At 38.2% G+C, this 27,150-nt stretch overlaps 1 protein-coding gene across 12 annotated transcripts in view; it reads right to left on the bottom strand.

The window, feature by feature from the left end:
• The window catches only part of tpk1 (thiamin pyrophosphokinase 1), a 410,665-nt gene that overhangs the window by 144,461 nt on the left and 239,054 nt on the right, over positions 1-27,150 (bottom strand). The window contains exon 10 of one of the 12 annotated variants that reach the window (XM_069912569.1): positions 1,994-2,037. The exons of 10 other annotated variants lie outside the window; for them this stretch is intronic. In XM_069912569.1, coding sequence (XP_069768670.1) covers positions 2,009-2,037 — 29 coding nt within the window. In that variant the 3' untranslated portion in view covers positions 1,994-2,008. Of the gene's footprint in view, positions 1-1,993; positions 2,038-19,294; positions 19,363-27,150 lie in introns of those variants that run through there. One more of the 12 variants, XM_069912557.1, reaches the window with a different exon arrangement.

Here is a 27,150-nt window from a genome sequence, read left to right as displayed (position 1 = left end):
TGAGTTGCTCCAGCATTGAGTTTTTACTTTTTTATACAACACCCATTACATTCTCTGCAATCACTTCAGGGACTTTTCCCCTCACATTTACTCATGAAAAGAGTAAAGAAAGAAATCTAATCTCTTCCAAATATGATCTTCCATTTTTTTTCTTCTTCTAGAGATTGATTTCAAAGAGTATAAATAGTTTTCCCTATTAACTTCAGTAAATCCCTTTCACATTTTGACTTTCATCAGCTCTTTACTCAGAATTCTACAACTGAATGAAAACAAGCATGCTCGCATGAGTGAAAAACAAACTACTGGAGGAACTCAGTATGTCTGCAGAGGCAAAGAGATGGCCTATGTTTCCATTTGATACTCTACACTCAGGAGTGTATCTAGGGTATGGCAGGCATGGCAAGTGCCTAGGCACTACTTGAAGGGAGTAGGGGTGCACTTGAAGGAAGCAGCACCATTTGAAGGGAGAGTCATTGCTTGAAAAGGGGATGCGCCACTTGAAGCCTCTGCTCAAAAAATTTCATTCTCCCTCCTGCCTCCATCTGCCCATCATCCCCGACCATACCTAACCATTCCTGTCTTTTTATCTGACTATCTTCTTCCTACACCCTTAGAAAGATTGTGTCCTCCATGAAACCTACAACCTGCCCTCTCGACATTATTCCTGAAGGATGTTTTTTGACATAGCTGGTCCCAGCAATTCTCCCAATTATTACGAGTTCCCTGGCCATGGTTCTGTTCCAATTTGTTTCAAGCGTGCTGTGGTCCAACCCCTCCTGAAAAAACTCAACCTAGACCCCACCACACCCAAAAATTGCAGGTCTGTTTCTAAACTTCCATTCCTGTCAAAGGTGCTTGAAAAAAGTTGTTCTTAGCCAATTGTTGCCCTACCTACATCAAAACAGCATATTGGAAAGATTTCAGTCAGGTTATAAGGCCCACCATAGCACAGAATTGGTCTTGCTAAAAGTGTATAATGACCCGCTCCTTTCTACTGATTCAGGTGGTTCCGTCATTTTAATTTTCCTGGACCTTAGTGTAGTGTTTGATATTGTGGATCATGCTATTTTAATAGACCCACTTCAAATCTCTTGGTGAGATATTTTATACCACCTTCAAGTTTGACAAACAAGTTAATGCAGTAGTAAAACCTCGTTTTTTTTCAGCTTTGCACTATTGCCAAAATCAAATTATTTATTTCATTCAAAGATCTTGAGAAAGTTATCCATGACCTTATGTTTTCCTGTTTATACTATATATACTGGGATCAGTCATTCTTTATTATCTCATCCACAACTGGTTTAGAATACTGCAATCAGGCTTCAGGCTTCTGACAGGTGCCAAGAAGAAGGACCATATACTCCTATTCTGGCCTCCCCCCCCCCTGTTGGCTGCCAGTACGGTTAAGAAAATATTTTTTAAATTCTCCTGTTTGTCTATAAAGCCCTCAATGGGCTAGCTAGCCCCGTCTTATATCACGGATCCCCTAACTTCTTATTCCACTTCAAGACTCCTCAGGTTGGCTAACTTGGGACACTTGGCTGTTCCACGCTCAAATCGTAAATTCGGAGGAGATCGTGTCTTTGCTATTGCAGCCCCCAAACTGTGGAACAGCATTCCTCCTTCTATCAAATTTACCCCTGCCATCAACTCTTGTGTATCTAGATTGAAGATGTACTTTTATTCACTAGCATTTTGAGTCCTCTTCATGCACCGAATTGTTACCTTGTGTTCTAACCTCTTATATTTATTTTATCCTTTGCTTTAAATAGTTGCCTAGTTGTGATGTCTTTTTTATCTGTACAGCAGGTTCGTCAATGTGAGGTGTTTTAAATGTGCTATATAAATAAATAAACTAAACTAAATGACACTTTTGTCTTGATGGAGAATCTTAAACTGAAGCATTGACCATCTCATTACCTCCACAGATGCTGGTCGGCCTGCTGAGTTCCTCCAGCAGATTGATTTTTGCTCCAGATCTGTAGTCTCTTCTGTCTCCTTAGTTTCTTTAGTCTCTCCTCATTGGCAGACTCTTACCTTGAAGTACAACATGATTTTAATCTTTCCTAAAATAAGCTGCAAGAAACTGAATACAAAATATTTTAACTGCAACCAAGTTAATGTTTTGTGGAGGCTAGCATCAACTTGCTACTTTTACATTTAATACTCAATTTAGACAACCTGGAATCCCATTCTTTTGTTAAACTTATCTCAGTTTGATCTTTCAACAGAGAGTAAGCTCTCAGCACTAAAAATATTATCTGGCCATCAAACCGCATATTGCTTATGGTAATCAGAGACTCCTGGGTTGAAGTAATGTGAGCAAGAACACCTTTAATAGAACACTGAATATAGAAGAGGAACAGGCCCATCCACCCACGATGTCTGTGCTGAACACAATGCCAAATTTAAGCATTTTCTGCCTGCGCATTCAAAGATAGATCAGAGGAGCAGGAGAAGGCCATTCAGCCCTTCAAACCAGCTCTGCCATTTCAGTACAATCATGGTTGATCATACAACTTCAACTTTCTTACAATGTCCCATGATCCCTTCAGCCATTCAACACTCTTTTGATTATATTTAATGAACTGCCCTCAACAATTTGAATATTTAATGACAGATACGTTTATTGAAAGATTTATTGACTAACCAGAAAAAGGATTTTTTAAAAATCTAAACTGAGATTGGAAAAAGATTTAAATATTCAGATTCAGAAAGAAGTATGGTCAAAATTATGTTATGAAAGTGTAACTAATACAATTAATGTTAGATATCAAATGGTACAATTTAATTTTTACATCAATTATATTATACTCCATATAAATTACATGGAATTGATTCAAATTGCTCTGATCAATGTTTTAGATGTAATGAAGTAGGATCCTTTCTGCATGCAGTCTTGCAATGTGAAAAGGTAGATAAGTTTTGGAGAGATAAATTCTTCACTCTTGTGTTCAATGTCTCAATGCCTCCACCACTCTAGAGATAACAACCCTAATGTGCAACCTCTCCCCGTTGCTCTTACTCTCTAATCAATGCAGACGCTGTTTACATCCGGTACCGCACGGATGGCAGTCTCTTCAATCTGAGGCGCCTGCAAGCTCACACCAAGACACAAGAGAAACTTGTCCGTGAACTACTCTTTGCAGATGATGCCGCTTTAGTTGCCCATTCAGAGCCAGCTCTTCAGCGCTTGACGTCCTGCTTTGCGGAAACTGCCAAAATGTTTGGCCTGGAAGTCAGCCTGAAGAAAACTGAGGTCCTCCATCAGCCAGCTCCCCACCATGACTACCAGCCCCCCCACATCTCCATCGGGCACACAAAACTCAAAACGGTCAACCAGTTTACCTATCTCGGCTGCACCATTTCATCAGATGCAAGGATCGACAATGAGATAGACAACAGACTCGCCAAGGCAAATAGCGCCTTTGGAAGACTACACAAAAGAGTCTGGAAAAACAACCAACTGAAAAACCTCACAAAGATAAGCGTATACAGAGCCGTTGTCATACCCACACTCCTGTTCGGCTCCGAATCATGGGTCCTCTACCGGCACCACCTACGGCTCCTAGAACGCTTCCACCAGCGTTGTCTCCGCTCCATCCTCAACATCCATTGGAGCGCTCACACCCCTAACGTCGAGGTACTCGAGATGGCAGAGGTCGACAGCATCGAGTCCACGCTGCTGAAGATCCAGCTGCGCTGGATGGGTCACGTCTCCAGAATGGAGGACCATCACCTTCCCAAGATCGTATTATATGGCGAGCTCTCCACTGGCCACCGTGACAGAGGTGCACCAAAGAAAAGGTACAAGGACTGCCTAAAGAAATCTCTTGGAGCCTGCCACATTGACCACCGCCAGTGGGCTGATAACGCCTCAAACCGTGCATCTTGGCGCCTCACAGTTTGGCGGGCAGCAGCCTCCTTTGAAGAAGACCGCAGAGCCCACCTCACTGACAAAAGGCAAAGGAGGAAAAACCCAACACCCAACCCCAACCAACCAATTTTCCCTTGCAACCGCTGCAATCGTGTCTGCCTGTCCCGCATCGGACTGGTCAGCCACAAACGAGCCTGCAGCTGACGTGGACTTTTTACCCCCTCCATAAATCTTCGTCCGCGAAGCCAAGCCAAAGAAAAAAAGAATCAATGCAGCACACAACATCCTGGTAAATCTCATCGATGTTCTTTCCACCTTTCTAGAAACCAGAACTGCACACAATATTCCAAATACAGCCAAACCAGTTTTATATAGCTGCAATATAAATTCTTTATACTTTTTTATTTTATTTTTCATTTGCATCAATACATGGACAGTAATTTTCCATAACATAAAAATAATAAAAACTACAACACAAAAAAATATTTTTTTTTCCATTTTCTCCTCTCCACTCTCCCTCTCCCTCCTCAAAAAGTAGGGGAAAAGTTAAAGAAAAAGAAAAGCCTGTCTAATAAACATTTTTTTAAAACTTTTGTCCGACTGAAGGTTAAATATAATATTGTGGCTGCCCGCCACCGTGGAGATCGAGCCAGCACAATGCGTGGCGCGCGCAGTAATAAACAGCAACATAACACACTAACACGTCCCTTAATACAGCAAACCGGAGCAGTTGAAAGCTGGAGCAGTACAAGACCAGCAGTCTTAAAATGCCGCTGGCCAAGATGTCCAGCTAACAGATCAATAACAGGCTGGGGAAAAAGGGTATTCACATGTAAGAATGTTCCCGCCCACTATTGTTACTTATGCAGCTGATCTCAGCCAATCAAACAAATGGCGGGAACTCCAACTGTATAAAAGGAGCCTTTCCAGCCTCAATAAATCTCAGAGCTTAACCTCCCACACTGCAAGTGTGAGTGTTTCTTTGTAGCAGTTGGCTACAATATACCAAATAATACTATTTTTTCCTATTATCAACTTAAATATTTAAAAAGAAAGTTAGGGAGGATTTAAATTACCAGAACAGAGTCCATTTGAATATTTAATAACAGATACGTTTATTGAAAGATTTATTGACTAACCAGAAAAAGGATTTTTTAAAAATCTAAACTGAGATTGGAAAAATATTTAAATATTCAGATTCAGAAAGAAGTATGGTCAAAATTATGTTATGAAAGTGTAACTAATACAATTAACGTTAGGTATCAAATGGTACAATTTAATTTTTACATCAATTATATTCTTCTTCTTCTTTGGCTTGGCTTCGCGGACGAAGATTTATGGAGGGGGTAAAAGTCCACGTCAGCTGCAGGCTCGTTTGTGGCTGACAAGACCGATGCGGGACAGGCAGACACGGTTGCAGCGGCTGCAGGGGAAAATTGGTTGGTAGGGTTGGGTGTTGGGTTTTTCCTCCTTTGCCTTTTGTCAGTGAGGTGGGCTCTGCGGTCTTCTTCAAAGGAGGTTGCTGCCCGCCAAACTGTGAGGCGCCAAGATGCACGGTTTGAGGCGATATCAGCCCACTGGCGGTGGTCAATGTGGCAGGCACCAAGAGATTTCTTTAGGCAGTCCTTGTACCTTTTCTTTGGTGCACCTCTGTCACGGTGGCCAGTGGAGAGCTTGCCATATAACACGATCTTGGGAAGGCGATGGTCCTCCATTCTGGAGACGTGACCCACCCAGCGCAGCTGGATCTTCAGCAGCGTGGACTCGATGCTGTCGACCTCTGCCATCTCGAGTACTTCGACGTTAGGGATGAAAGCGCTCCAATGGATGTTGAGGATTATATTATACTCCATATAAATTACATGGAATTGATTCAAATTGCTCTGATCAATGTTTTAGATGTAATAAAGAAGTAGGATCCTTTCTGCATGCAGTCTTGCAATGTGAAAAGGTAGATAAGTTTTGGAGAGATAAATTCTTTATTCTTGTATTCAATGTCTCAACCAATGAAGCCAGGCATGCCGCACACCTTAGTTACCATCTTATCTATTTGCCTGGTCTCTCTCTGGAGGTGATGGACTGATTCCCAGGCCCCTCTGTACATCAATGCTATTAAAAGATCTGAGATTCACTGTGTACTTTCTCTTTACATTTGACCTCCCAAAAAGCAACATCTCTCCTTTGCTCAGATTAACCTCCAGCTGTAATTCCTCTCCCCATATCTGTAAATGTTCTATAACTTGCTGCACCCTTCGATAATCTTCTACGCTCTGTACCAATCTTTGTGTTACAGGTATTTGGAAACTAACAAAGACACCCATCTTCATTTTCATTTAAGCCATTCACATACATCACAAACAACAGGGACCGCAGCACTGATCCCCTCAGAACACCACTGGTCACAGACCTCCAGCCAGAATAATGTCCTTCTGCCCCTTCACCCTTCCACCACTGCATTCTGTAAGGGTAAGTCCATTCTGAATTAAATTCTGAAATAAATTCTGTGGATCCTATACATTTATCTTCTGAATCAGCTGACCACGAGGAATCTTGTCAAATGCCTCACTAAAGTCCACGTGGTCAACATCCACTGCCTGACCCTCATCAACCCCCTATATCACTCCTTCAATACACTCAATTCAGCTTGTAATAGATAATTTGGCCCACCAAAAAAACCATGCTAGTTGTACCTAATCTAGCCAAGGTTTACCAAAAATGTGTTAATCCTTTCCCTGTGTATCCTCTACAATGGCCCCTGACTCTCTACCAATGGTGTGAATGTTAAACCAGGCAATAATTTCCTGGATTATCCCTATTCCCCTACTTGAGCACAGGAACAACACTGGCTACTCTAAGACCTTGTCTATTGCTAGAGAGGATACAAAGATCTTCATCAAGGACTAGCAATCACCTCTCTTCATTCCTTCAATAACCTAAGATGAGTGCATGATTTCCTCAGTTATTCACTGGAGCTTAATGTACTCTTCTCCTTCAAAGGCAAAAGGCCACTATTGAGTCAAAGTGTGAGATTGCATGATACACAAGAGAAAAAAAATTCTCTTTTGCACTTTATTGAAATGTGGGCTAAGAGCAGCTGCCTGGCACCAGACTGAAATAGTGAGGAATAGAAGCAAGTGATCAACCACTGGTAATGAAGATGTCCAAACAGAGGCAGGGCAAGAAATGCTTGAAATACATATTTATCTTTACATAAGAGAGAGAGGGGAAGGGGATTCAAAAATGATCCCTGGCATTGAGAAAAAAGTGTTTAACTCATAGGTGGGTTGCCACAAAGAGGAAGAACACAGTGCTAGATTAAGAAATTTAGGAGTCACTTTTTAATTGTAATTCTTTAATTCTCTGAATAATACATCCACATGCTGGAGATTTGAACTTGAAACTTGAGAGAGCTGTGCAATAGAACTTGTGTAGAAGGTTTTGAATAGAGACATGGGAAATCTCAATCATACTGCAATTAATTGTGTTTATGAGAGTAAGCATCGCACCCTAACGACTGAGCCTTAGAAATCACAAGAGTGGTATCTCCTGAATTGAGAGAAAAATAGTGACATTTTATTTGATGATATCAAACTACAAGTGATGAGAATGTCAGATTGTTAAAGGGCCAGGATAAGATGCTACGATAGCACAGTAAGTGTGGGTTATCACAAGTTAATGAGAAAAATGTGAAAACATATACCTTATGTTCATAAGGTTAGGAAAAAGAATCTATTGTAATTTGCACACATTTCAGTAGAATGAACATAGAATGAACAGATAAGGGCACCAAAAAAAGTGCAAATCGGTATAAAGTGCAAAATAAGTCATGCTGAATTTGTAGAATACTTTATACTGATACAACAGCATTTTTGGAAGCTAACTGATGTATGAAATATAACTGAATTTCCAGACATGCTCCACGTCTTATCTGCTCACGTCAAAAGAGAAAAAAAATCTATCCAGAATCCTCACAAGCCTCTGGTGACTCTGCTTCCAATCTCTGAGGCTGAGATGAACAGAACCTTCTGGAGGGAGAATCCTCGGAACGTGTCCAGCCTAGACAGTGTACCTGGCCAGGTCCTTAAAACCCATGCTAACCAGCTACCTGGAGATTTTGCGAATATTTTCAACCTCTTAAACAATGGAAAGTGGTCCCCACCTGTTTCAAAAGGCATCTCTCGTTCAAGAAGAACAAGATAAGATGCCTCAATAATATAATATCTCAGAAGAACTCTCTTGGTCAGCATATTGAGACAATCGTGAAGAAGGCACACCATCATAACTTTCTTTTTAAAATATTTTTATATTGATTTTAATAAAGAGCTTATAATAATATAGAGTGAAATGATATGAATAGTTACCTATTATTAATAAAACAATCACCATATCAAAAATAAATGCAAATTGTAAAACATAACCATAATTCATAGTCCAGATAGTATATTTAAAAAAAAAAGGAAAAGATAGATGAGAAGGAAAATATAGATCTGGTACCAAATCCTTTGTGGCTCTCTTCATTACAATGGAAGGGAATGATAGTCATGCTATCTCTTTTGACAAGGGATGCTGCCCCACCTACTCATGATACAGTTATAAGATTTTGGACGCTGTGGGAGGCATTTATGACTCACTTTCTTATTTTGTAATTTCACAAATGTAATTGAATTGTCTGACTTGTGTCTTTTCCATGTTTTTTTTTCATTTTCTTTTCTTTCTTCCTTTGTTTTTCTTTTAATGCTGATCATATATAGCATCTGGCAACACGGTTAGGGAAAGATACTGAGTTTTTTTTCTTTTTGCTTTGTTTCACTTCAGCTTTCTAAGTAGTCTGAGGAAATTGGTAAGTAACGGTGCTGATTTACCACAGTTTATAAACAAATAAAGAATACACTTACTTGGTCTTTCAACACACCAAGAAGTCGACCTTTTATTATTCACTAGATACGACATTGCATTCTTCAACTCCCCAAACACCTTCCAGCTAAACTCCTTTGATCTTCTCAATGGCTCACTGCCAGACTGGTGATCCTGACATGCTCACTCTCCTCCTCCCAAAGTAGGAAAGTATGCAACCGAGTTAACTCCCTCCCTAAAGCCATGCAAGGAAGCGACTGATTGGAACTGTCCCGCTACATAATGGTCTGAAAGGCTGAAAGTTTAGCCCGACCTTGTACAACAGGTGCTGCCTGGCCTGATTGGCAAGGGTGCAAATAGACCTCACTCTGGCTCCGACGCAGAACATGGACCAGCTTCAACCTGTCAATGAAAACCTTGTCAGCTTTTCCATTCCTGTCGATCACAAAAGTCTTCAGGTGGCATTGTAAGACCTGAAAAGGACCATCATAAACGAGCTGAAGTAATTTGCAAAGAGCATCATGATGCAGGATCATAGAGTATTATGTTTGGACTTGGACTAACAATATCACCTGGGAAGGTTAATGTAGTCCCATATTCCTCTGAACATCCAAGATCTGCAGTACACACTCCAAGGAGAACCAAGGGCAAACGTTCACTCCATGTAGATGCACCAATACGTGCTGTTAATGCTGCCTTCACTTCAATTGTCAATGAAAATGCCCAATGAGGCCATTGGCCTGTGGATGGTAAGCCAAAGTGCAAATACGGTAGTGCCCAGAAGATCAGTGAGAGCTCAGAACAACGCTGACTCGAACAGAGTCCCTCGATCATTGTAATAGTGACCGTAAAACTGAAAGATGGAATCCAAAGATCCACAAAACCCCTAGAGACAGTCTCCACCGAGATGTCAGTGATAGGAATGACCTCCTGCCACCTGACAGTCTGGTCTTCATACACGAGCAGATAAGTATATCCCCCGAGATGGTGGAATCGGGCCTACCAAGTCTAGATGTACGTGCTGGAAACGGAAATCTGGAACAACAAAATCCCCCAGCTTGAATTTTGTGTGTCTGGAAACTTTAGAGTGTTGACACTGCAACAGGTCTTGCCCATAATCCAACATCCCGTTTAAATGAGGCCAAGTAAAATGTTCCGTAACTAGTTTGATTGATGCTCTTCGACCAGGATGTGATAAATTGTGAAGAGACTCAAAATTCTCCTGCCTCATAACCACTGGCACAAAAGGCCTAGGCCTTCCTATGGAAAAATCATAGTCAAACATCTCACCCAGTTTATCCAGAGTCACATCTTGAAGATGGAGACCAGAGTTGATCCAGTGATATCAGAACTATGGTGGTGAAATCGATGATAGTAGTTGTATGCAAGCCGTCAATGTCGCACCTAGACAGGACGTCAGCCATGGCATTCGCTTTTCCTTGGATGTGCCTTATGTCTGAGGAGAATTGTAGGATGAAGCATGAGTGCCGAATCTCTCTGGGTGAGTAGAAATGTGTGCTTGTACTTGCAGCATGCGTAAGAGGCTGGTGGTCTCTATAAATGATGAAAGGACAACCTTCTCTTTGTTCCAACACTGCTCCCATAGCACTGACAGATGCATCTGTGGTAAGAGAGGACAAGGCGTTGGGCTTTTGATGTACAAGCATCATAGCATTTGCAAATGTAGTCTTCACATCAATGAAAGCATGCACAGCATCATCTCCCAAAGTTAATGGTCTTCTGTACACGAACTTATGGAATCCTTTTAATAGTTCAGTAAGGGTTAATAGAGATGCTGCTGCATTTAGCAGGAATTGGCGATAAAATTTTATGATGCCTTAAAAACGTTGCAACTAATAAAACATAACGGATGTAGGGAATTCCTGAATCTCTCGCACTTCCAATTTATCATGCAAAATACTATGTTGTGTACCCTTATGTCCAAAAAATATAAGATCAGCAGTGCCAAAAAAGGATTTATTGGGGTTGATCACAATGCCAAACTCATCAAGCCTCTGAATCAATGAGATTGCTCCGCTTCATCCACACTTGCGACCAGAATATCGTCGATGAAAACAAACACAAAATTCGAGGCTGGCTAGTACGTAGTCTATAAATCACTGGAATGTCTGAGCTGCATTCTGTAATCGAATGCCATTTGCAGATACTCAAACATGCCGAAAAGGGTAATTACAGCTGCCTTCTTTACATAAGGAGGATCAACTGGAATATGATAGTAAGCACGTACTAGATCTATTTTTGCAAATACAGATATGCCATAGAGGTTTGCTGAAAAGTCTTGTAAATTGGGGATGTTGTATTGTTCAGGCATGGTCGAATTGTTTAAGGTAGAATAATCACCACAGGGCCACCAATACCCAGGAGATTGTTTTGGAACCATATTCAGTGGTGAAGCCCAATTGCTGTCAGATCTACATGTGGTTGAATTCTGATTCCGAGATTTTAAGATGGTTCTGGGTAATCTACAAGCCCACACTACCACCAGAGGACTCTAACTCTCCATATGGTGGATTACTATATGTTTAACGTCCACGTGACGATACGTTAGGGTCATTAAGTGAGGGAAACACTTGAGCAGGCTATAAAAAGGGGGGTAAAGTTTGAGGTCCCCAACTGCTCCTGTAAGGGATTTATCCTCCTCACTATCCATTTTAAATTAGATGGTACTGTAAACTCATGGGGTCACCACTTGTAATGGCACTGATTTACCACAGCTTAGAAACATATAAGGAATACTCTCGCTAATTGCCTTCAGCACACCATGAAGTTGGCTTTCTTTTATTATTCACTAGACACACCATTGCACTCTTCAATCCCCGCAAAACATCCAGCTAAATTCCTTTCACCTTCTCATTGGCTCACTGCCACATGGGTGATTCTGACCCCTCTTACACTCCTCTGAAGGAGTATATGACTGCAATTCTCAATCAAACTTTTACAGATGTATACTGACTGGATGTATTTCAGCCTGTTAGGCAACACAAATGATCCAGAAGGTAGCAAACTTAGCCAGGTCCATCACAGGCTCTGAACTACCATCCGCTGCAGACATCTATGTGAGGTGTTGCCTCAAGAGGTCTTAACAGACCCCTAACACCTCTTTTCATTGATACCTTTGGGCAGAAGGTACAGATGCCTGAAAACCAGCAAAGTTCAAAATTCAGATTTATTGTCAGTCCATGCATGACATACAATCTTGAGATACTTTTTACAGTGGGCTACACAGAATTTCTACTTATCAGTAGTGCAAACTGTACTCAAGAAAAAATGCATATACAAGAAAAAAAATCACTAAGAAATAATGTGCAAAGCAAGTCCTTAAATGAGTCTCTGACTGAGTTTGTTGTTGAGGAGTCTGATGGTGGAGGAGTAGCCACTGTTCCTGAACTTGGTGATATGTGTCATGGCACCTATACCTCTTTCCTGATGGCAACAGTGAGAACAGAGCATGTCCGCTCAGTTACTGGTTCCCCCTTAGAGGACATGATGCAGTAGGTCAGCACTCACACATTCCACTACACATATGTCGAAGTTTGCCAAAGTTTTTGATGTCATAGGAAACTTCTGTGAATTCTTGAGGAAGTAGAGGTGCTAACATGATTTCTTGATGATGACATGAGTATGCTGGGTCCAGATAGTGATTCCCAGGAGATAGTGATTCCCAGGAATTTAAAGTTGCTCACCCTCAGCTCTCAGTTCAAGAACAGTTTCTTTCCAACAGCTATGACTTTTGAAGCTTGAATTGGAATCATGGACTGTCTATACTATTACAAGTCACTTTTTTGTACTAGGTTTACTGTGAATATTTATTATCAATCTTATGTATTTATCGTCTCTTTTAATAAAATTCATTTACTATTATGTTTTCTTTATTATCAACTGTTCAGTGACAGTGTAAGATTTTTGTGCATTTTCAAAAAAATCTTTTTATCATTACCAAATGAGATAAGAGACAGCAATATTAAATCAGCAAGTTTTCAAGGATGAAGAATTATTTGTCTCTTGTTTAACAAATCAGTATGAGAAAATCCAGGTTCACTGTGGTTTAACTGACTTGCAATGGTGGGTAGGATTTGGAACAAAGCTACAAATTTGAGATAGAAAAATGAAATGCAGAAATTATTCAATGGTTTATTGAAATGGGAAATTCCCAGTTACAAATCACAATTGAAGTGGAGGCATTTTGTTTTAAAACATTTTGGCAGAAAGTTTCTTAAAATTATATTAAAAAGAATTGTGAAGAGGGTTAGATAAGTTGAATTAAGTGACTGAATTTATAGGGTAAGATTACAGAAAGAACTTGTGAATGCAATAACTTTGCAAGTTCATTCAGATCAAATCAGTCATTAGGTAAATAAAATAAAGATGCAACACAGCAAAAATGCTGTTGAGGGGAATTTGTTACATATCTTTCCAGTCATGAATTTTGTTAAAAGGTCATAGAACACTTTGTGACTAAGAATAAAAATCCTTACTACCTAATTCTGATTTAATTTAATCTAATTTAAATTTTTTGTATTTTTTATTTTAAAATATGTTTATTGATTTGGGAGAGAGAAATATTATGTTATATATTATCTGCATATTAGTTACATAATTTTTAAATAATGCAATGCAGAATATAATATTCGAATAAAATGGAAATCCTCTTACGAAAATTTCACCTAATATTCTAACATTATGACATATTCATCGCTGGTTATCTAACTGGATTAATCGTTTCTATTTAGGAAAATAGGAAAAAAAAGAAAATCCTACCCCACACACTAAACACTGTCACCGGTGAATAATATGTAAAGAATTGAGTCTCGGCTCCCGGATATCAGACAGGAAACCCCCAGAGAACCTCCACCTATGTATTCAAATTATAATAATTGTCCATAAATGGGCCCCATATCTTGTCAAATTCAGTCTTGATCTAGTGACAGTATATAGATATGTTTTTGGGAGATAAATTGGGGAAGAGGTTTGTTAGTGTCGGTCACATACAAACACTCTAAAACAGATCTTATTTAAAATACTAGAGCTCTGCTCAAGGTAGACATGTGCGGGCCCCATAGCCTTTGTAAAAGCTTTGGAGAGTCCCCAAGAGACTTCACTAATGAATTGTTGTTTACAAAAGGCAACAGATGCAAGAACTTGTCGGAGCTGCAAATTGTCTGCAGTGGAACTAGCTGTTCAAAGATGGTCATGTGGTTTTGCAAGCAGAGAGAGTAAAACAGGCTTTCTCTTAGAGAGAGAGGGAGAGAGATCTGTTCTATGGTGTTACAGACAGCAGCAGCAACTGGGATTGGAATAGGACAAGCTGGCAAGCTTGTGGAAAAAACCCATTTGGAAGACGGGTTGGAGTGCCTGGTCAAAGCCCTTGTGGTTCATACAAGAGAAGAGGACTGGCTGTCTAATGTTTCAATTGAAATAAGAGAAATAAAAAGGCAGTCTGTGGTGACCTGAAAGAAAGAGGTTCTCATCTGGAGAATCCTGAGGGGGTAAGTTTCGTCAGCAAGACACTGAAGTGGCTGATTAAAAAGGAATCAGTTGTGGGTATCCAGCGTCAACAAATCTCTCTCTGAAAACCGACAAGAACTTTTCTGAGAGGTAACCATTTACCTTTCAAGCGCCAAAGCCTGGTGAAGTTTATACATGTTAAATTCTGTGCACCGTGTAAGAATTGCCTGCAACCAGTGAACTTGGAGGAATGAGAAGTGAGATTGGAATGTGAATCAAATAACTTTTCTGAACTTAGCCACACATTACATACAAGTGTGCTTAGAATTAGAAGGGGGTTATTAGGTTAGTTAAGTCAATAGTGCTAAGTTAAAGTGTGATTCCATTTTCATGTTTAAAGATAATTAAAAGCAACTTTTGTTTAACATTTGTCTTGGTGAATATCTATTGCTGCTGGGTTTTGGGGTCCTCTGGGATCATAACAATCTCTTTAAAGTTATATCTAATTTTCTTCAGACTCAGGCAAGACATAATATTCTGTACCCATTGCATATGAGTGGGTGCTAAGCTATTTTTCTATTCATCAAAATTACTCGTCTGGCTATCAATGAAGTAAAACACTACCATTTTTTAAATAAGTTCAAGGAAATATTCTGCTCTTGAGAATAACCAAACAAAGCAATAAAAGGGTGTGGGTCCAATTTACTCCTGAGAATCTTTGATAAAGATTGAAAGAACTGTTCCCCAAATTCTTTTAGTTTTGGATATTCCCAAAACATATGAAACAGAAAGGCCTCAAAGATTTTACATTTGCCACATAGTGGATCAATATCAGAATAAAAATAAGGAAATTTAACTTTCTAATTTTCATCGAATTCCTGAAAACCGATATCCTTGATTTATTTTTTGATTTAAAGTTTTCTCATGGTGGACTGATAGGAATTATTTATTTAAGTACCAGACAATGATTGGGATACCATAATGATCTGATTAATAATACTTCATTCTCATCTTGATATTGTTTATTACAATTTAAAGTGGAATATAGAATACATATGTCTAAAATATTTGTATTCTTTTACTATTTATTTTCTACAATTTTTTTGCTGCTTGTTGATTGAATTCTGAATAACAGAGATTTTACTGAATTTGAAAATTAAACCTTGCTTATCAGTAGTAATATGCAACTTTGATCAAGAGTCTACTGTACTATTTTCCTCTCAATATGGGATGAAAAAAAAACACAACCATCAAGTTAAAAACGTATACCTTCTGAGACTGTCTGAACAGTCTCAGCTTTCGGCTTTGCAAGGAGTAATGAGAACATAATTTTTGTACTGTGGATGGAAACTCTCACCATACCATGGATCAATTTGTCAAAATTGATTCTGAACAGTGGTGTTCAAAGACAGGCTGGTTTTAGCAGACAGGGACATCAGTTAGGAGCGAAGCTTCAGGACTACGGCAGCATGAGAGCTGGAATAATTTAATTCTCATATGGATGCCTTTCATGAGCTTGAAATGGACAGGAAAAGATTCTGATTGGTGGGTGAGAATACAACATCCATAGAAAATAGTCAGAGAGTGAAGGAGGCATCCTCAAAACTCGAGTAGCTTGTGGTTGTGGGGAGTGGGGATGCTGTGGTGGCCTAAAGAAACACTGCTGTTCCTCTAAAGTTTACAAAAATGTTTAAAATATCTCTTTTCAGCTCTGCTGGGCCCAATTTCCAGTCTCACTAGGCTGGCCTGCTGGGAAAGCTGTAAACTGCTTCCAAGCTCAGCCCATGGTTTCAATATGTTTCAGCACCAATTCCATTGTTCAAAGCCCAATTTGCAGTAAGTATGCTGTAGGTTCGTTGTTCCCTGCTGAATCACAGCAAGATGTTGATGGAATTTTGGAAAAAGAATGTCCTCTGCAGTATCAAGAGGCAAACAATGGTAGATTTCAAACAGCTTTTTAATGTACTCAATGCAATTGGAAAGATTAATCACAGCATTATTCAAATGGAGCCACAATATCAAGAGATAAGTAAAAATTGGTATCACGAAGAACTTCACAAGCATGGCAATTACAATTAATACCTGAAATGTTTCTATGGAATAATAAATCAAAGAGACTGAATAGCTTGTTCTATTTGTATTTTTGTCACCATACTAATGATTACTGCAGACTAATGATTCTCCAAAATAATTTTACTGTACCAGAGCTTGATAATTTGAGTGTACATGCTACCTGAAAGTTGTAATACAGTGTTCTTTAACACTATGAAATATAAACCCAGTTAATGGATGCTATTTTGCAAGGTATAAACCAAGCTGTGTACTCTGACACGTGGAAGTATATAATAGTGTTACAAATAAACTGAGCAAAAAGAAATGGAATTCAAGGCCAATAAAATCCACAAAGAATGTGAGGAAAATGCCATATAAACAATGACAATGAGCAGATTTATGATTAATTCTGACTCAGTGCACTATTTTCTTTTTGTTGTTCAGTTTCTGATAGAAGTTATGCATCACTACACAGCTTGTCATGGGATTGTCTACATCTATCAGCATTCAACGATTATGGCAAGCCCAAGCAGTTCAGGGAACTGACAATTGCAAGGCAGCAATTGAAGGATCTTGTGAAAGAGTTGTCACCCTGCTCCCACGGCTTGTGAATATTTCAGGGAACTTTGAGGGATTACAAATAACAGCGCAATGTGCCGCTTGAATTTTAACCAAGATCTTGACAACATTGAAGCAGAGATGCAATCTTTAAAGGTGGTCAATGATAAATCATTCTGCTTTAAATTTTATATTTCCTGTAGGAATCAGTGGGTCAATTGCAAATTGCTTATTAAATTTCCATTTCCCCAAATAAGTCTTGTGGATTGGAGATTCCTGCCAGACAACCATCAATACAGAATTTGGTCCTCTGCAAAACATTTGGAACAGAGAAAATATTGAATGGTCCCCTTCACCCACCAAAATGAACAACTTGCACTGAGCAACTTAGTACATGAACTTGGTTATAACCTTTTGATAACTCAGTTTAGATCAAAATGGGACTGACCGCAAAATTTAAAAAAAAATTCATTTAAGAGAGAGTGGGAAAGTGTAAATACCAAAGAAAAACTACAAAATATATTTTGAAGAGAAAAATCTCCATTAATTAGAAGCTGAATAATTCAGTATCCGTACTTTTGTACTTTTGTATTACTAAAAGGATACTTTCATTGGAATGGAGAATCCTCAACCAATTTCTCTAAATTTAGTTCCCATTTTTCTTTAATATAATTGTTTCAAGCTGCTTTTTAATGGTAAATTGTAGCTTTAAGTTGAGTGCAGAATCTCTCACAGGAACATCCTAATTTATCACTTTAATTTTGCAGCAATAATCAATGGAGTCTGTATCTCATTTAAATTTCGATAATGATGAATGTAATCAGTTTCACTATAAAATATGACTTACACCTTTACATATTTAACATTCAAAACATTGATTAGTAGAATATGGATTATAACAGAAAAGAGTTTGATTCATTAAAATGCATCTTTTAAATCAATCCATCCAAATATGTCCTTGATGAGGAGTTATACATTATCCTTTAGTAAATTGCTATACTCTCCATTCTGTACACTCACATTAATGTTCTCAACTCATTGCATTTAAAAATTCGTGCTTTTACAGTAGGAATTTCTAGCTAGCTAATTTCAGGGCCTATTCACAGTTTGTGTAATGAACTTAATCTACCCAACAGGTCAAATAGATTTGTTTTCAGCACGTGTTAAAACTCTCTTTATATCACATCATTATGCTATAAAGATTTGAAGCGAGAAACTTCTTGCATTTGAATTCACCTCACTTCACCCAATCCTATTGTGCACTGTGTATTTGTTTCCAATCCATGTCGTGCTACTGAACTCAGCTAACAGCATCTGTCTTAGGCTCATAAGCAGGTGTTTATTCCTTTTATTGTTACACAGGTTTCAAGTAATGAGCTAGCATGCAGTGAAAATTAACAACTGCAAAGGAATGCTACTCACGTCAAGCCTACACGAACAGCTCTGATTTTCCATGTAATGCTTACTTACAGAAAGTCCACGCAGTATTTGTCACTGATCCCACTCATCCGTGTTAATCAGCACGGCTTCCTAAAACCACCTTTTTCAATTTTTCCAATTCCTCCAAAAATAGCCAACAAAATATTAGTCCAGATTTTGTAAACTTCAATGCATTATATTATGAAAACAATGTGCAGTTTTAAATGATATTTTCAACATTTTAGAGTATGAATTGAAGACTAGAAAATACACAAGAATCGAGTGGAAGCTGAAATAGAGTCACGGAGTCATATAGCAGGGAATAGACCCTTCAGATCAAATTGTCCGTGCTAACCAAAATGGCACTCTGGGCTAATCCCATTTGCCTGCATTTGGCCCATACTATTCCATGTCTTTGTATCCATATATCTGTCCAAATGACTTTTGAATGTTGTAATTGTACTCACTTGAATAATAGCTTTTACTTCATTGATGCCATCTGAACAATTTTGATAAGATGTTAAGACAGTATAGCACCAATTCATATGCAATGGTTACAGGATGTTATGTCTTGCTTGAGTTTGGAGAAAATTAGATAAAATGTTAAAGAGATCAAGGTTGAATTTGACAAGATATGGTGCCCATTCATGCATTATTATCATAATTTGATTATTCTGGTGGGGGTGGGGTTCTACCTGATGTCCGAGAGCCAAAACTCGATTCTTTTCAATTTATTTACTGGTGACAGTGTTCTTATTTTTGTATTTCTCTACAACTAGAAGAGATTGGTCGATTTAGATAATCAGAATGTGTATCTCAATATTAGAATATGAGGTGAAATTCTCATTTTTCACTTTTTTTTTGAGAATTTATATGACAATATATAATTTATATATGATTCATATTCTGTATTGCATTATATAAAAGCTATATAATCAATTCATATCTAAACAATATATACATGTAATATTTCCCTCTATCAAATTAATAAAAATATTTTAAAAAGGAAAGGAATAGCTTCTTCTGGCAGCTTGTTCCAGATATGGAGTACTCGTTGTGAAAAGATTGTCCCTCAGCTCCTTCTTAAACCTCTCCTCTCACCTTAAATCTATGTCCTCTGGTTCTAGAATTGCCTACTGAGAGAAAGAGACTGTGAATACTTATTTTATCTACGCCTCTCATGATATTATAAACCTCTGTAAGGGCACCCAAACCTTAGCCTCCTTTTCTCTAAGGAATTAAGGTACAGGCCATCCAAACTCTCCCAATAATTCAAGCACTCCAGTCCCAGCAACATCCTTGTGAATCTTCTTGACATCCCTTCCAAGTTATTGTTATCCTTCTTGTTGCTGGACACCAGCTCTCCCAATCTGGTTTTACCATTATGTTGAGCAAAAGTATCATACGGTCCCAACTTTTGTACTAAATAGCCCACTCAAAGAAAGCCAAAGTATCAAATGCCTTCTTTATCTCCAATCCACATGAGCTGAAAATAAGGCTTTTTTTCTTAAAGGTAATACTTTTATTATAAAATCCATTATATTTGAATTGCAATTTCCATTCATGAAACTAGCCATAAGGCACAGAAGGGCGAGAGAGCTGCTAAGCAATAATTATGGATTTGTAGATCATTAATATTTCCTCATTTATCATGTGACATGCTTTACTTTTTTCAGGATATTTCAGCTGTGAATAGTTTATTTAAAAAAAGCTATGTTTTAGTTAATTTAGCAACTTGCACAAATTATTCTGGAGTAAGATACCACCTTTGCAGGAGTATCGAACTGCTGACAGCAACTTCTGGATTTCTATGTTTAAATGTGCAAGTGTGTATTCCAAAAGATAGTGTAATTTACACAATGCATTGACATCAAAGTCTGACAGATTTCACAGTGAATGTATCTACAACATCCAGGTCGCATATCTCCATTGCTAATTTCACCAAGAAACACCTTGTTGTCACTTCTAACTCCCTGACCTTGAAACTCCATGACCTTGAGGCACAATCCCAATTGGGCACAGAAATACGATGGCTAATTTTTTCATTCCCATAAGCACAGTTCCAGGAAGCTGCAGTGGGTCCATACATGTCTCCAAAGTTGCTGTGAGGGAGTGGGTGTTGGAAGATGGAATGGGGAGGTTTTGATTGTCAAAACATGATGCTAAGATGCTGAAGCTAGTGGGAGTGGATAGCTGCAAAAACAAAAGAGCACATGGTACCAGCCCATGAATTTAACTTAGAAAGAGGGCTAGGTAAACAAAATCATAACCAGAAACTTGTGTTGACGAGGGCTTTGAGGTCTTGAAACTATTAAAACCCAAGTCTACCAACATTACTCACTAAAAATGCAGCCAGAGCTCTTCTCAGCAATTTAACTCCTGGCCCCTGTTCTCTTGTTCGATTATGCATTCAATCCACTGTGCTCTATTCGTGATCTTGTTCATAAGCATCATAATTGTTTATGAAAGATTATAATTCTTGATGTATCTTCAAAGACCTCATGAGACCCTGTTTGATCTTGATAGGGGAAATATGTTTACCCTCATAATATTTTTTCAATTGATCTTCCACGAGGAAAAATCCCTGGTCACTTGGAAGTGAAAATCTTCTGCACAATTGGACGCTGAGATGCTTTTAACAAATTCTCTGTGGATCTATTCTATTGTATTGTGTTCATTTAAATAATTAACAAATGTACACAATCTTCTGAATAATAATTGCAAACAAATTTGCAGCTTATCAGTTTCAAAGTAATTAATTTCCTATCTAACCAAACATTCCTTTTACAAATTATTAAACTTGCAAGTGATTTTCCCCAAAGTCCTAAGGGGAATCATTCAAACATTCCACTTTTTAAAATATCTTGCAAGTAATTTAAATACATGCAATTTTATATCCAGTTGAACCAACTATTCTTCCAGAACCATTTGAATCTTTTTCCATTACCAAATTCAATTATCTTAAGTATGTATTGTCTCTCCCATATACTGACTCATTCACTCTCTCCTTAGCTGCATCCATTCTCTAAATTATTTGAAATGCTACAAGGGAGCACATCCTCACCTTCTATTGAATTTTGTTTTTAAAAATTTTTTCAGTGATTATTTTGTTGTGATGTACTCCCATTTATCTCCTCCCACAAGTAACAGCATTCTAAAATGTGCACATGATGAATGACATGGTTGAGAAGGGAAATATTAGCAGACTTTCATGATGAACCAAATTACAGCAAAACTCAGATACTGATTAGGTTACTGCATTCAACTTCAAATTAAATCTGTGTAAGAAAGCCATTCTCACCAATCTGTTAAAACGGTATTCTGATGAACTTTTAACTAAAGTCAGTAGGGATTCAACGTGGATATAATTTAATGCTTGTTCAAGGTCAAGCGAAGATGATTTTGAGCTTTAATGGTTCTGTTAACCATGTTGGAAATCTTTGAAGTGGAACTTGGGTTAAATTAATTTAAGATAATCCAACATTTTTTAATAAAGTCAGTTCAAAGATTTTGTATTGTGTTTCAATTAATAACTTAAAAATCATTTGAGTATTTTTCATAGCAATAATAAAGTAGATTAAGGTTATACATCACTGCATTTTTTTGTGATACAATTCTAATTTGCTTTACCTTTCATGCTGAGGTCTGGAGTTTGCAAAGATTAATACGATTCAGATTTTGTTTTGAAAAATGGATGAATTTACATTTGACATTTTGACATTTATTGAGCTCAGCTAAGCCACAGAGTGAAAATGTTTAACAAGCCTCCATGATTAAATATATATAAAAAAAGTCTTAACACTGAAGCAGGAACAGATCAGAATTAGCAATATATAGCCTGGTTTAGTAGAATCTTATGTAGGTGGTCATTTTCACCAAGTTTGCATGGAGGAAACAGAGTGGAAGGTGAGATGAACTGTTGAAGAGAATTTAGTATGTAATCTCCCAGTACTTGTATTAATCCAAGCAATTCAGTGAACCAAGTTGGAACCACAGTGTTCTGTTAAGTTCAAGAAGTTCCAGACACGATCTACCACAGGTCTAACAAACTGAGTGATGGATCACAGAAAACTTATGACACAGGAGATGGCCATTTGATCCATTATGTCCTTGCTAGTTGAAAAAGAATGACCATACCTTCCAATACTTGAGTCATAACTTGCTGGTCACAACACATCCAAGTATTATTTAATTATAATTTTGCATCTATTACCCTTTTCAACAATGTGTTCATAAATCTATGATCATTTTGGTAAAGAACTTTTCCTTCATTTTGCTTCTAATCCTTCGACCAATTACTTTAAACTAATACTCAATAATTTTTAATTCCACAGGTGTTTCTCAGCACCTCATGTTGTTACACATCTGGATCTGCTTGGTCAAAGAAAACAATACTAATTTATCTAACTGCCTATGCTAGAAACTGAAATTAAAACAAAATGTTGGAAATACTCAGCAGATTAAGAGGTAACGTTTTAGGTTAATGATCTTTTAGCCTATCCAACTTTTCCTCATGAATATAATTTCCAGACTGGACTTCAAAGCACGCCCTTGCTTAGTTTCCCAAGTATTGGAGTGGCGATTCTACATCTAAAGATCAGGAGAAAATAGGTCCCAGGTTTCATTCCCCTTTATATACAGGTATGTAATTTCACTTATTATATATTAATTTTGATAAAGGGTTCACAATTGAAATGTTGACATTTCTACTCATAGGTGCTGTCTGACCAGCTGAGTTCCTCAAGCAATTGTTTGCTTGCTCAAGACTCCAGCATCTACAGCTTTTGTGTTTCTCTATTGAGTCATGGTATGGTCTAGCGAGCCAAGGGAGTTTGCAGATCTACTTTCAGAACTAAAATCTGGAAATCAGAAACTCAAGTCAGTTAGGCCACATGCAAGAAGCAAGGAAAGTTATATCAACATTTCAGGTAGACGGCGTTATCAATTATTAATCCAAAATATTTGCCCTACCTTAATATATTCTTAATGATTGCCTGACCCACTGAGCATTTTCTATACTCATTCATTCATGATAAAATAAGCACAAGAACAAAATGGTGCTTAATGTTTACAGGTACAGGTGCAACTGTTGACAGAGTAGTCTTGAAATATTAATGGGACATTTTGGATTCTGAGAATGCAGAGAAATTTAAAAGATTTTGGCAATTTACTCTATATGATTCCTCGAACAGGTGTACTGGCAGCCAAGTGCAATCAAAGAGCAGTTCTCTCCACTACAGTTCCATGAATATCTGAGTTTGAACATTAATATTTGCATCTTTCAACTTTTTTCTTATATGTATAAGTAACTCATAAATCTGTAGAGTTACAGAATAAATTTAACCCATCACTTCCCTTCCAGAGAGCAACAATGCAGCTCCAATATCTGTGAAAAATAGAAAAACAGAAAAATAGGAATGGGCTTAATATTACAGAAAACAGTTCTTGTGTAAGGTATTATATTGGGCATTTTGAAGCTAAGACAGCATATATATTGAGTGAGAAAGAATGAGGGGAGACATTGAGGTATGTAAAATTATAAGGGTCATAGATAGGTGGCCAGCCAGCATGAACCAGAGCTCATTTGTTTAAGGGAGTTGGAGAAAAGTTTAGGGGTAATGCTTTTTACAGAGAGAGAGAGAGGTGGGTGTCTGGAATATAATGCTGGGGGTGACATTAGGGACATTCAAAAGACTCTTTGACAGGTTCATGCATGCAAGAAGAAAAGACGGTTATGGGTATGAGGGAGATTGCTGTGGAGTAGGTTTACATAGGTCAGCACAACATCGTAGGCCAAAAGGCCTGTATTGTGCTGTAATATTCTATGTTCTACATTATGTAGACCAAAATTTATCCTTCAATCGGGGCCATATGTTGGCAGCTCGTCGCAAGTTCTTGTGATTGTCTACTCAGGTGAACTGCTGCAAATAATATAAACAATCCTCTGAGCTTTGACGCTTAATTTCAACACTGCATTCAAAGATTTACATAAACACTTGGAATTGAAGTGGGTCACCAACAAAAACTGGAATCTTTCTCTTGGGCAGAGAAGAGAGAGTCTGTAACTGAATTAACAATACAGCCAATTCATCTTGCCTTCTCAGGCCTGGGCGATAGTTACTTTGTTCACCTGGATTTCTATTACCTGCTGGGAGTGGGTAGTATTCTGTTTCACAAAATGGCATTAGGCTCACATCCCTGTCTAATAGGGTTATTATTGGGGTTTGAGATTTGGCACCACCGTGCCTTAACCTGTCTAGTTCAGGACCAAACATGTCTTGTGACCGTAGCGCTGGCTCAGCCTTGGTTTTAACCATTTGCTTTTTCTGTTGTCCTTCCTCAAAATGTTAAAAGTTTTCGATAATTTACTTTGAGCACCAGATACATCTGAGCCTTCTAATCCCTTTGACCTGGCCTGATTAGCAACAATTCTTTTGTCCAGTTCCAGTAGCTCCTTTTGCCTTTTTTAGCTGCACTTCCCTTCTTAACTGCTCCTCCTGCAGCTCCTTTTCCATCCGCAGCTGCTCCTCTTCTCTATGTAGCTGCTCCCATTTCTGCTCCTCTTCTCTCCGTAGCTGCACCCAGTTATTCTTATCCACTCCTCCTGCTCTTCTAAGTCCAAACTAATTTGAAGCATTTCTTTTTTCACTTCAAGAGCTACTGCATCAGTCTGAACCTCTGCACGTATTGATGCAGTACTTGAAACACTGGAGCTTGCTCTAGAACTCCTCTTACTTCACCTGCTTCCAGCATTTGACACACTATCTTCCAGTCACAAGTCATACTGTATGTCAGATGTTGCCTTAATATCTGACTTTGTTTCCATTTTGGATTGCCCATCCTCCACACCACCATTTGTGCCACATCTTCAAACAATTCCAAATGGCTGGTTTACTCAGCAGCTGAAACCTTCTGCTTTTCTATTTCCTCATTCAGTCTTGCTGAAAGAGTAGCTTTGTTTCTACTTGTATCTAATTGCTGTCTTTGCAATTTTTCTTAAGTTCCATTTTCTTCATCTTTTTGTCACATAGCTCCTTAGGGGCAGCAGCCCCTGCAAGGGCTGCCATATTATCCCTACAGCCAATTGTGGCACACAGACATCAAACATTCACAACAATAATTCCAAAACCAAAACAGACCCGACAACAAGCGGCAGTTTCTCCAAAATGTGTTCTCATTTGTAATATGCACAAAGAAGAAATCATTTAGTATGGCTGACTACTTCATCATGGCCTTGGTAATGCTGTTGATGTTTGTGCCTCTTTCTAAACAGAGCCCAATCGATCTAGTCCGAATTCCAAATTCAATTTTCAACTTTCTATTGTCTTAAATTCTGTCTTTTATTGACTAATTGTTGCAACTATTTTCCTTTATAGTCACTTGCAGGAATTAGAATTTTGTTGTTGTCCATGACTCATTCAAACAAATCCATACTAAAGTTGAGTTTTCCGTGGTTTATGAAACATTTTATCAATTACTACATTATTACAAGCCTTTAATATGGAACTAAAACAGTGATTAAACTATTAAACGGTCAATAAAAGTTGTCAGACAAAACTAATTCCTTCCATTTCGAAGAACAAAGAAAATAAAAAAAATATACATCTTATCAGGCTCTAGCAAGGATTCTACGACTTTCAGAATGGCTGTTGCCAGGAGATGGCATGAAATATGTCAACAAAACTATATGCAGACAAATGCAAGCATAAAACACATTTTAAGCCATGATTTATGTTAAGACAAAATCTGCAAAAACCTGATGTTAACAGTAAAAATATATGGTGGTGTCCTGTTCTTGGACTCCCATCACTTGAATCACTGTTGCCATTTTGACTGAACCAGGACTGTTAAACTGGCAGAGCTGTTGTTCATGGCTACAAATCAGTTTCTCTGAAACGCAGATGGATTTTTACATGGCTCTGCTGATTTATTTTTAAGTTAATCCAAAAGTAATTAGCTTTTAGATATCTGAGCTTCCCAGAATGTTCCCTGTTTATGGGATTGCATTTTTGATTGCCACTTAATACTTGTATCCAGCTAATAATCTCTGGTTTCCTCCAACCATCAATCACCCATTTAGCATCTTGATCTTTTCAAAGAATTAGGTATACGTGAAGATAGCAGGTATTCCAAATTTCAAGGTGGTGACAAAAGAAATATATTATTATGCATTACTTTCCTTAAGCATGTACAGTTTTTACTGTATTTCCCATGCAAAACACAGAGCCTTGTCTTGCAATAAATTTGCCCACAAACAGTTTGAAACTTAAACCATGGATCAGTGCATGGAAATATGTTGTTGTGGCTATTACAGAGACTTGGCTGAACCAGGGACAAGATTTGCTGATACAGGTATCGGGGTTTAGATATTTGAAAAGGGATAGGAAGGAAGGAGGTAGGATTACTAATCAGGGATATTAAGACAGTTGCAGAAAGGGAGAGACTGTCTACTGAGTCAATGGGTGCAAGCCAGAAACAAGAAGGGAGCGATCACTCTGTTGAGGCAGTCTATACGCCCCCAAATAGCCCTCGAGGCAATGATGATCAGATTAAGTAGGCATATTTTGGAATGGTGCAAACATAAGAGGATGTTGTTATGGGAGACTTCAACTTCCCTAATATTGACTGGCATATCCTTAATGCAAGAGAGATAGAAGGGGCGGAATTTGTCCGGAATGTCCAAGGATTCCTGACATGTACGTGGACGAGTGGAGAGGCCATACTGGAACAAGTACTGGGTAATGAATCTGGCCAGGTGAAAGACCTCTCGGTGTGGAGGATTTTGGTGACAGTGACCACAATTCCCTGATCTTTAACATAGTTATGGACAAGGATTCATGGGGCGAAATGGCCTGTTACCATGATGTAGGCCTAAATTTAAATTTAAGAAATGGTGAAGTGTTTAATTGGGAAAGGGTTCATTA

The sequence above is a fragment of the Narcine bancroftii genome, chromosome 1 (assembly GCF_036971445.1).
Source record: "Narcine bancroftii isolate sNarBan1 chromosome 1, sNarBan1.hap1, whole genome shotgun sequence".
Taxonomy (NCBI): Eukaryota; Metazoa; Chordata; class Chondrichthyes; order Torpediniformes; family Narcinidae; genus Narcine; species Narcine bancroftii.
The sequence above is the reverse complement of the archived record's forward strand: the minus strand, read 5'-3'. Positions and strand labels throughout refer to the sequence as shown.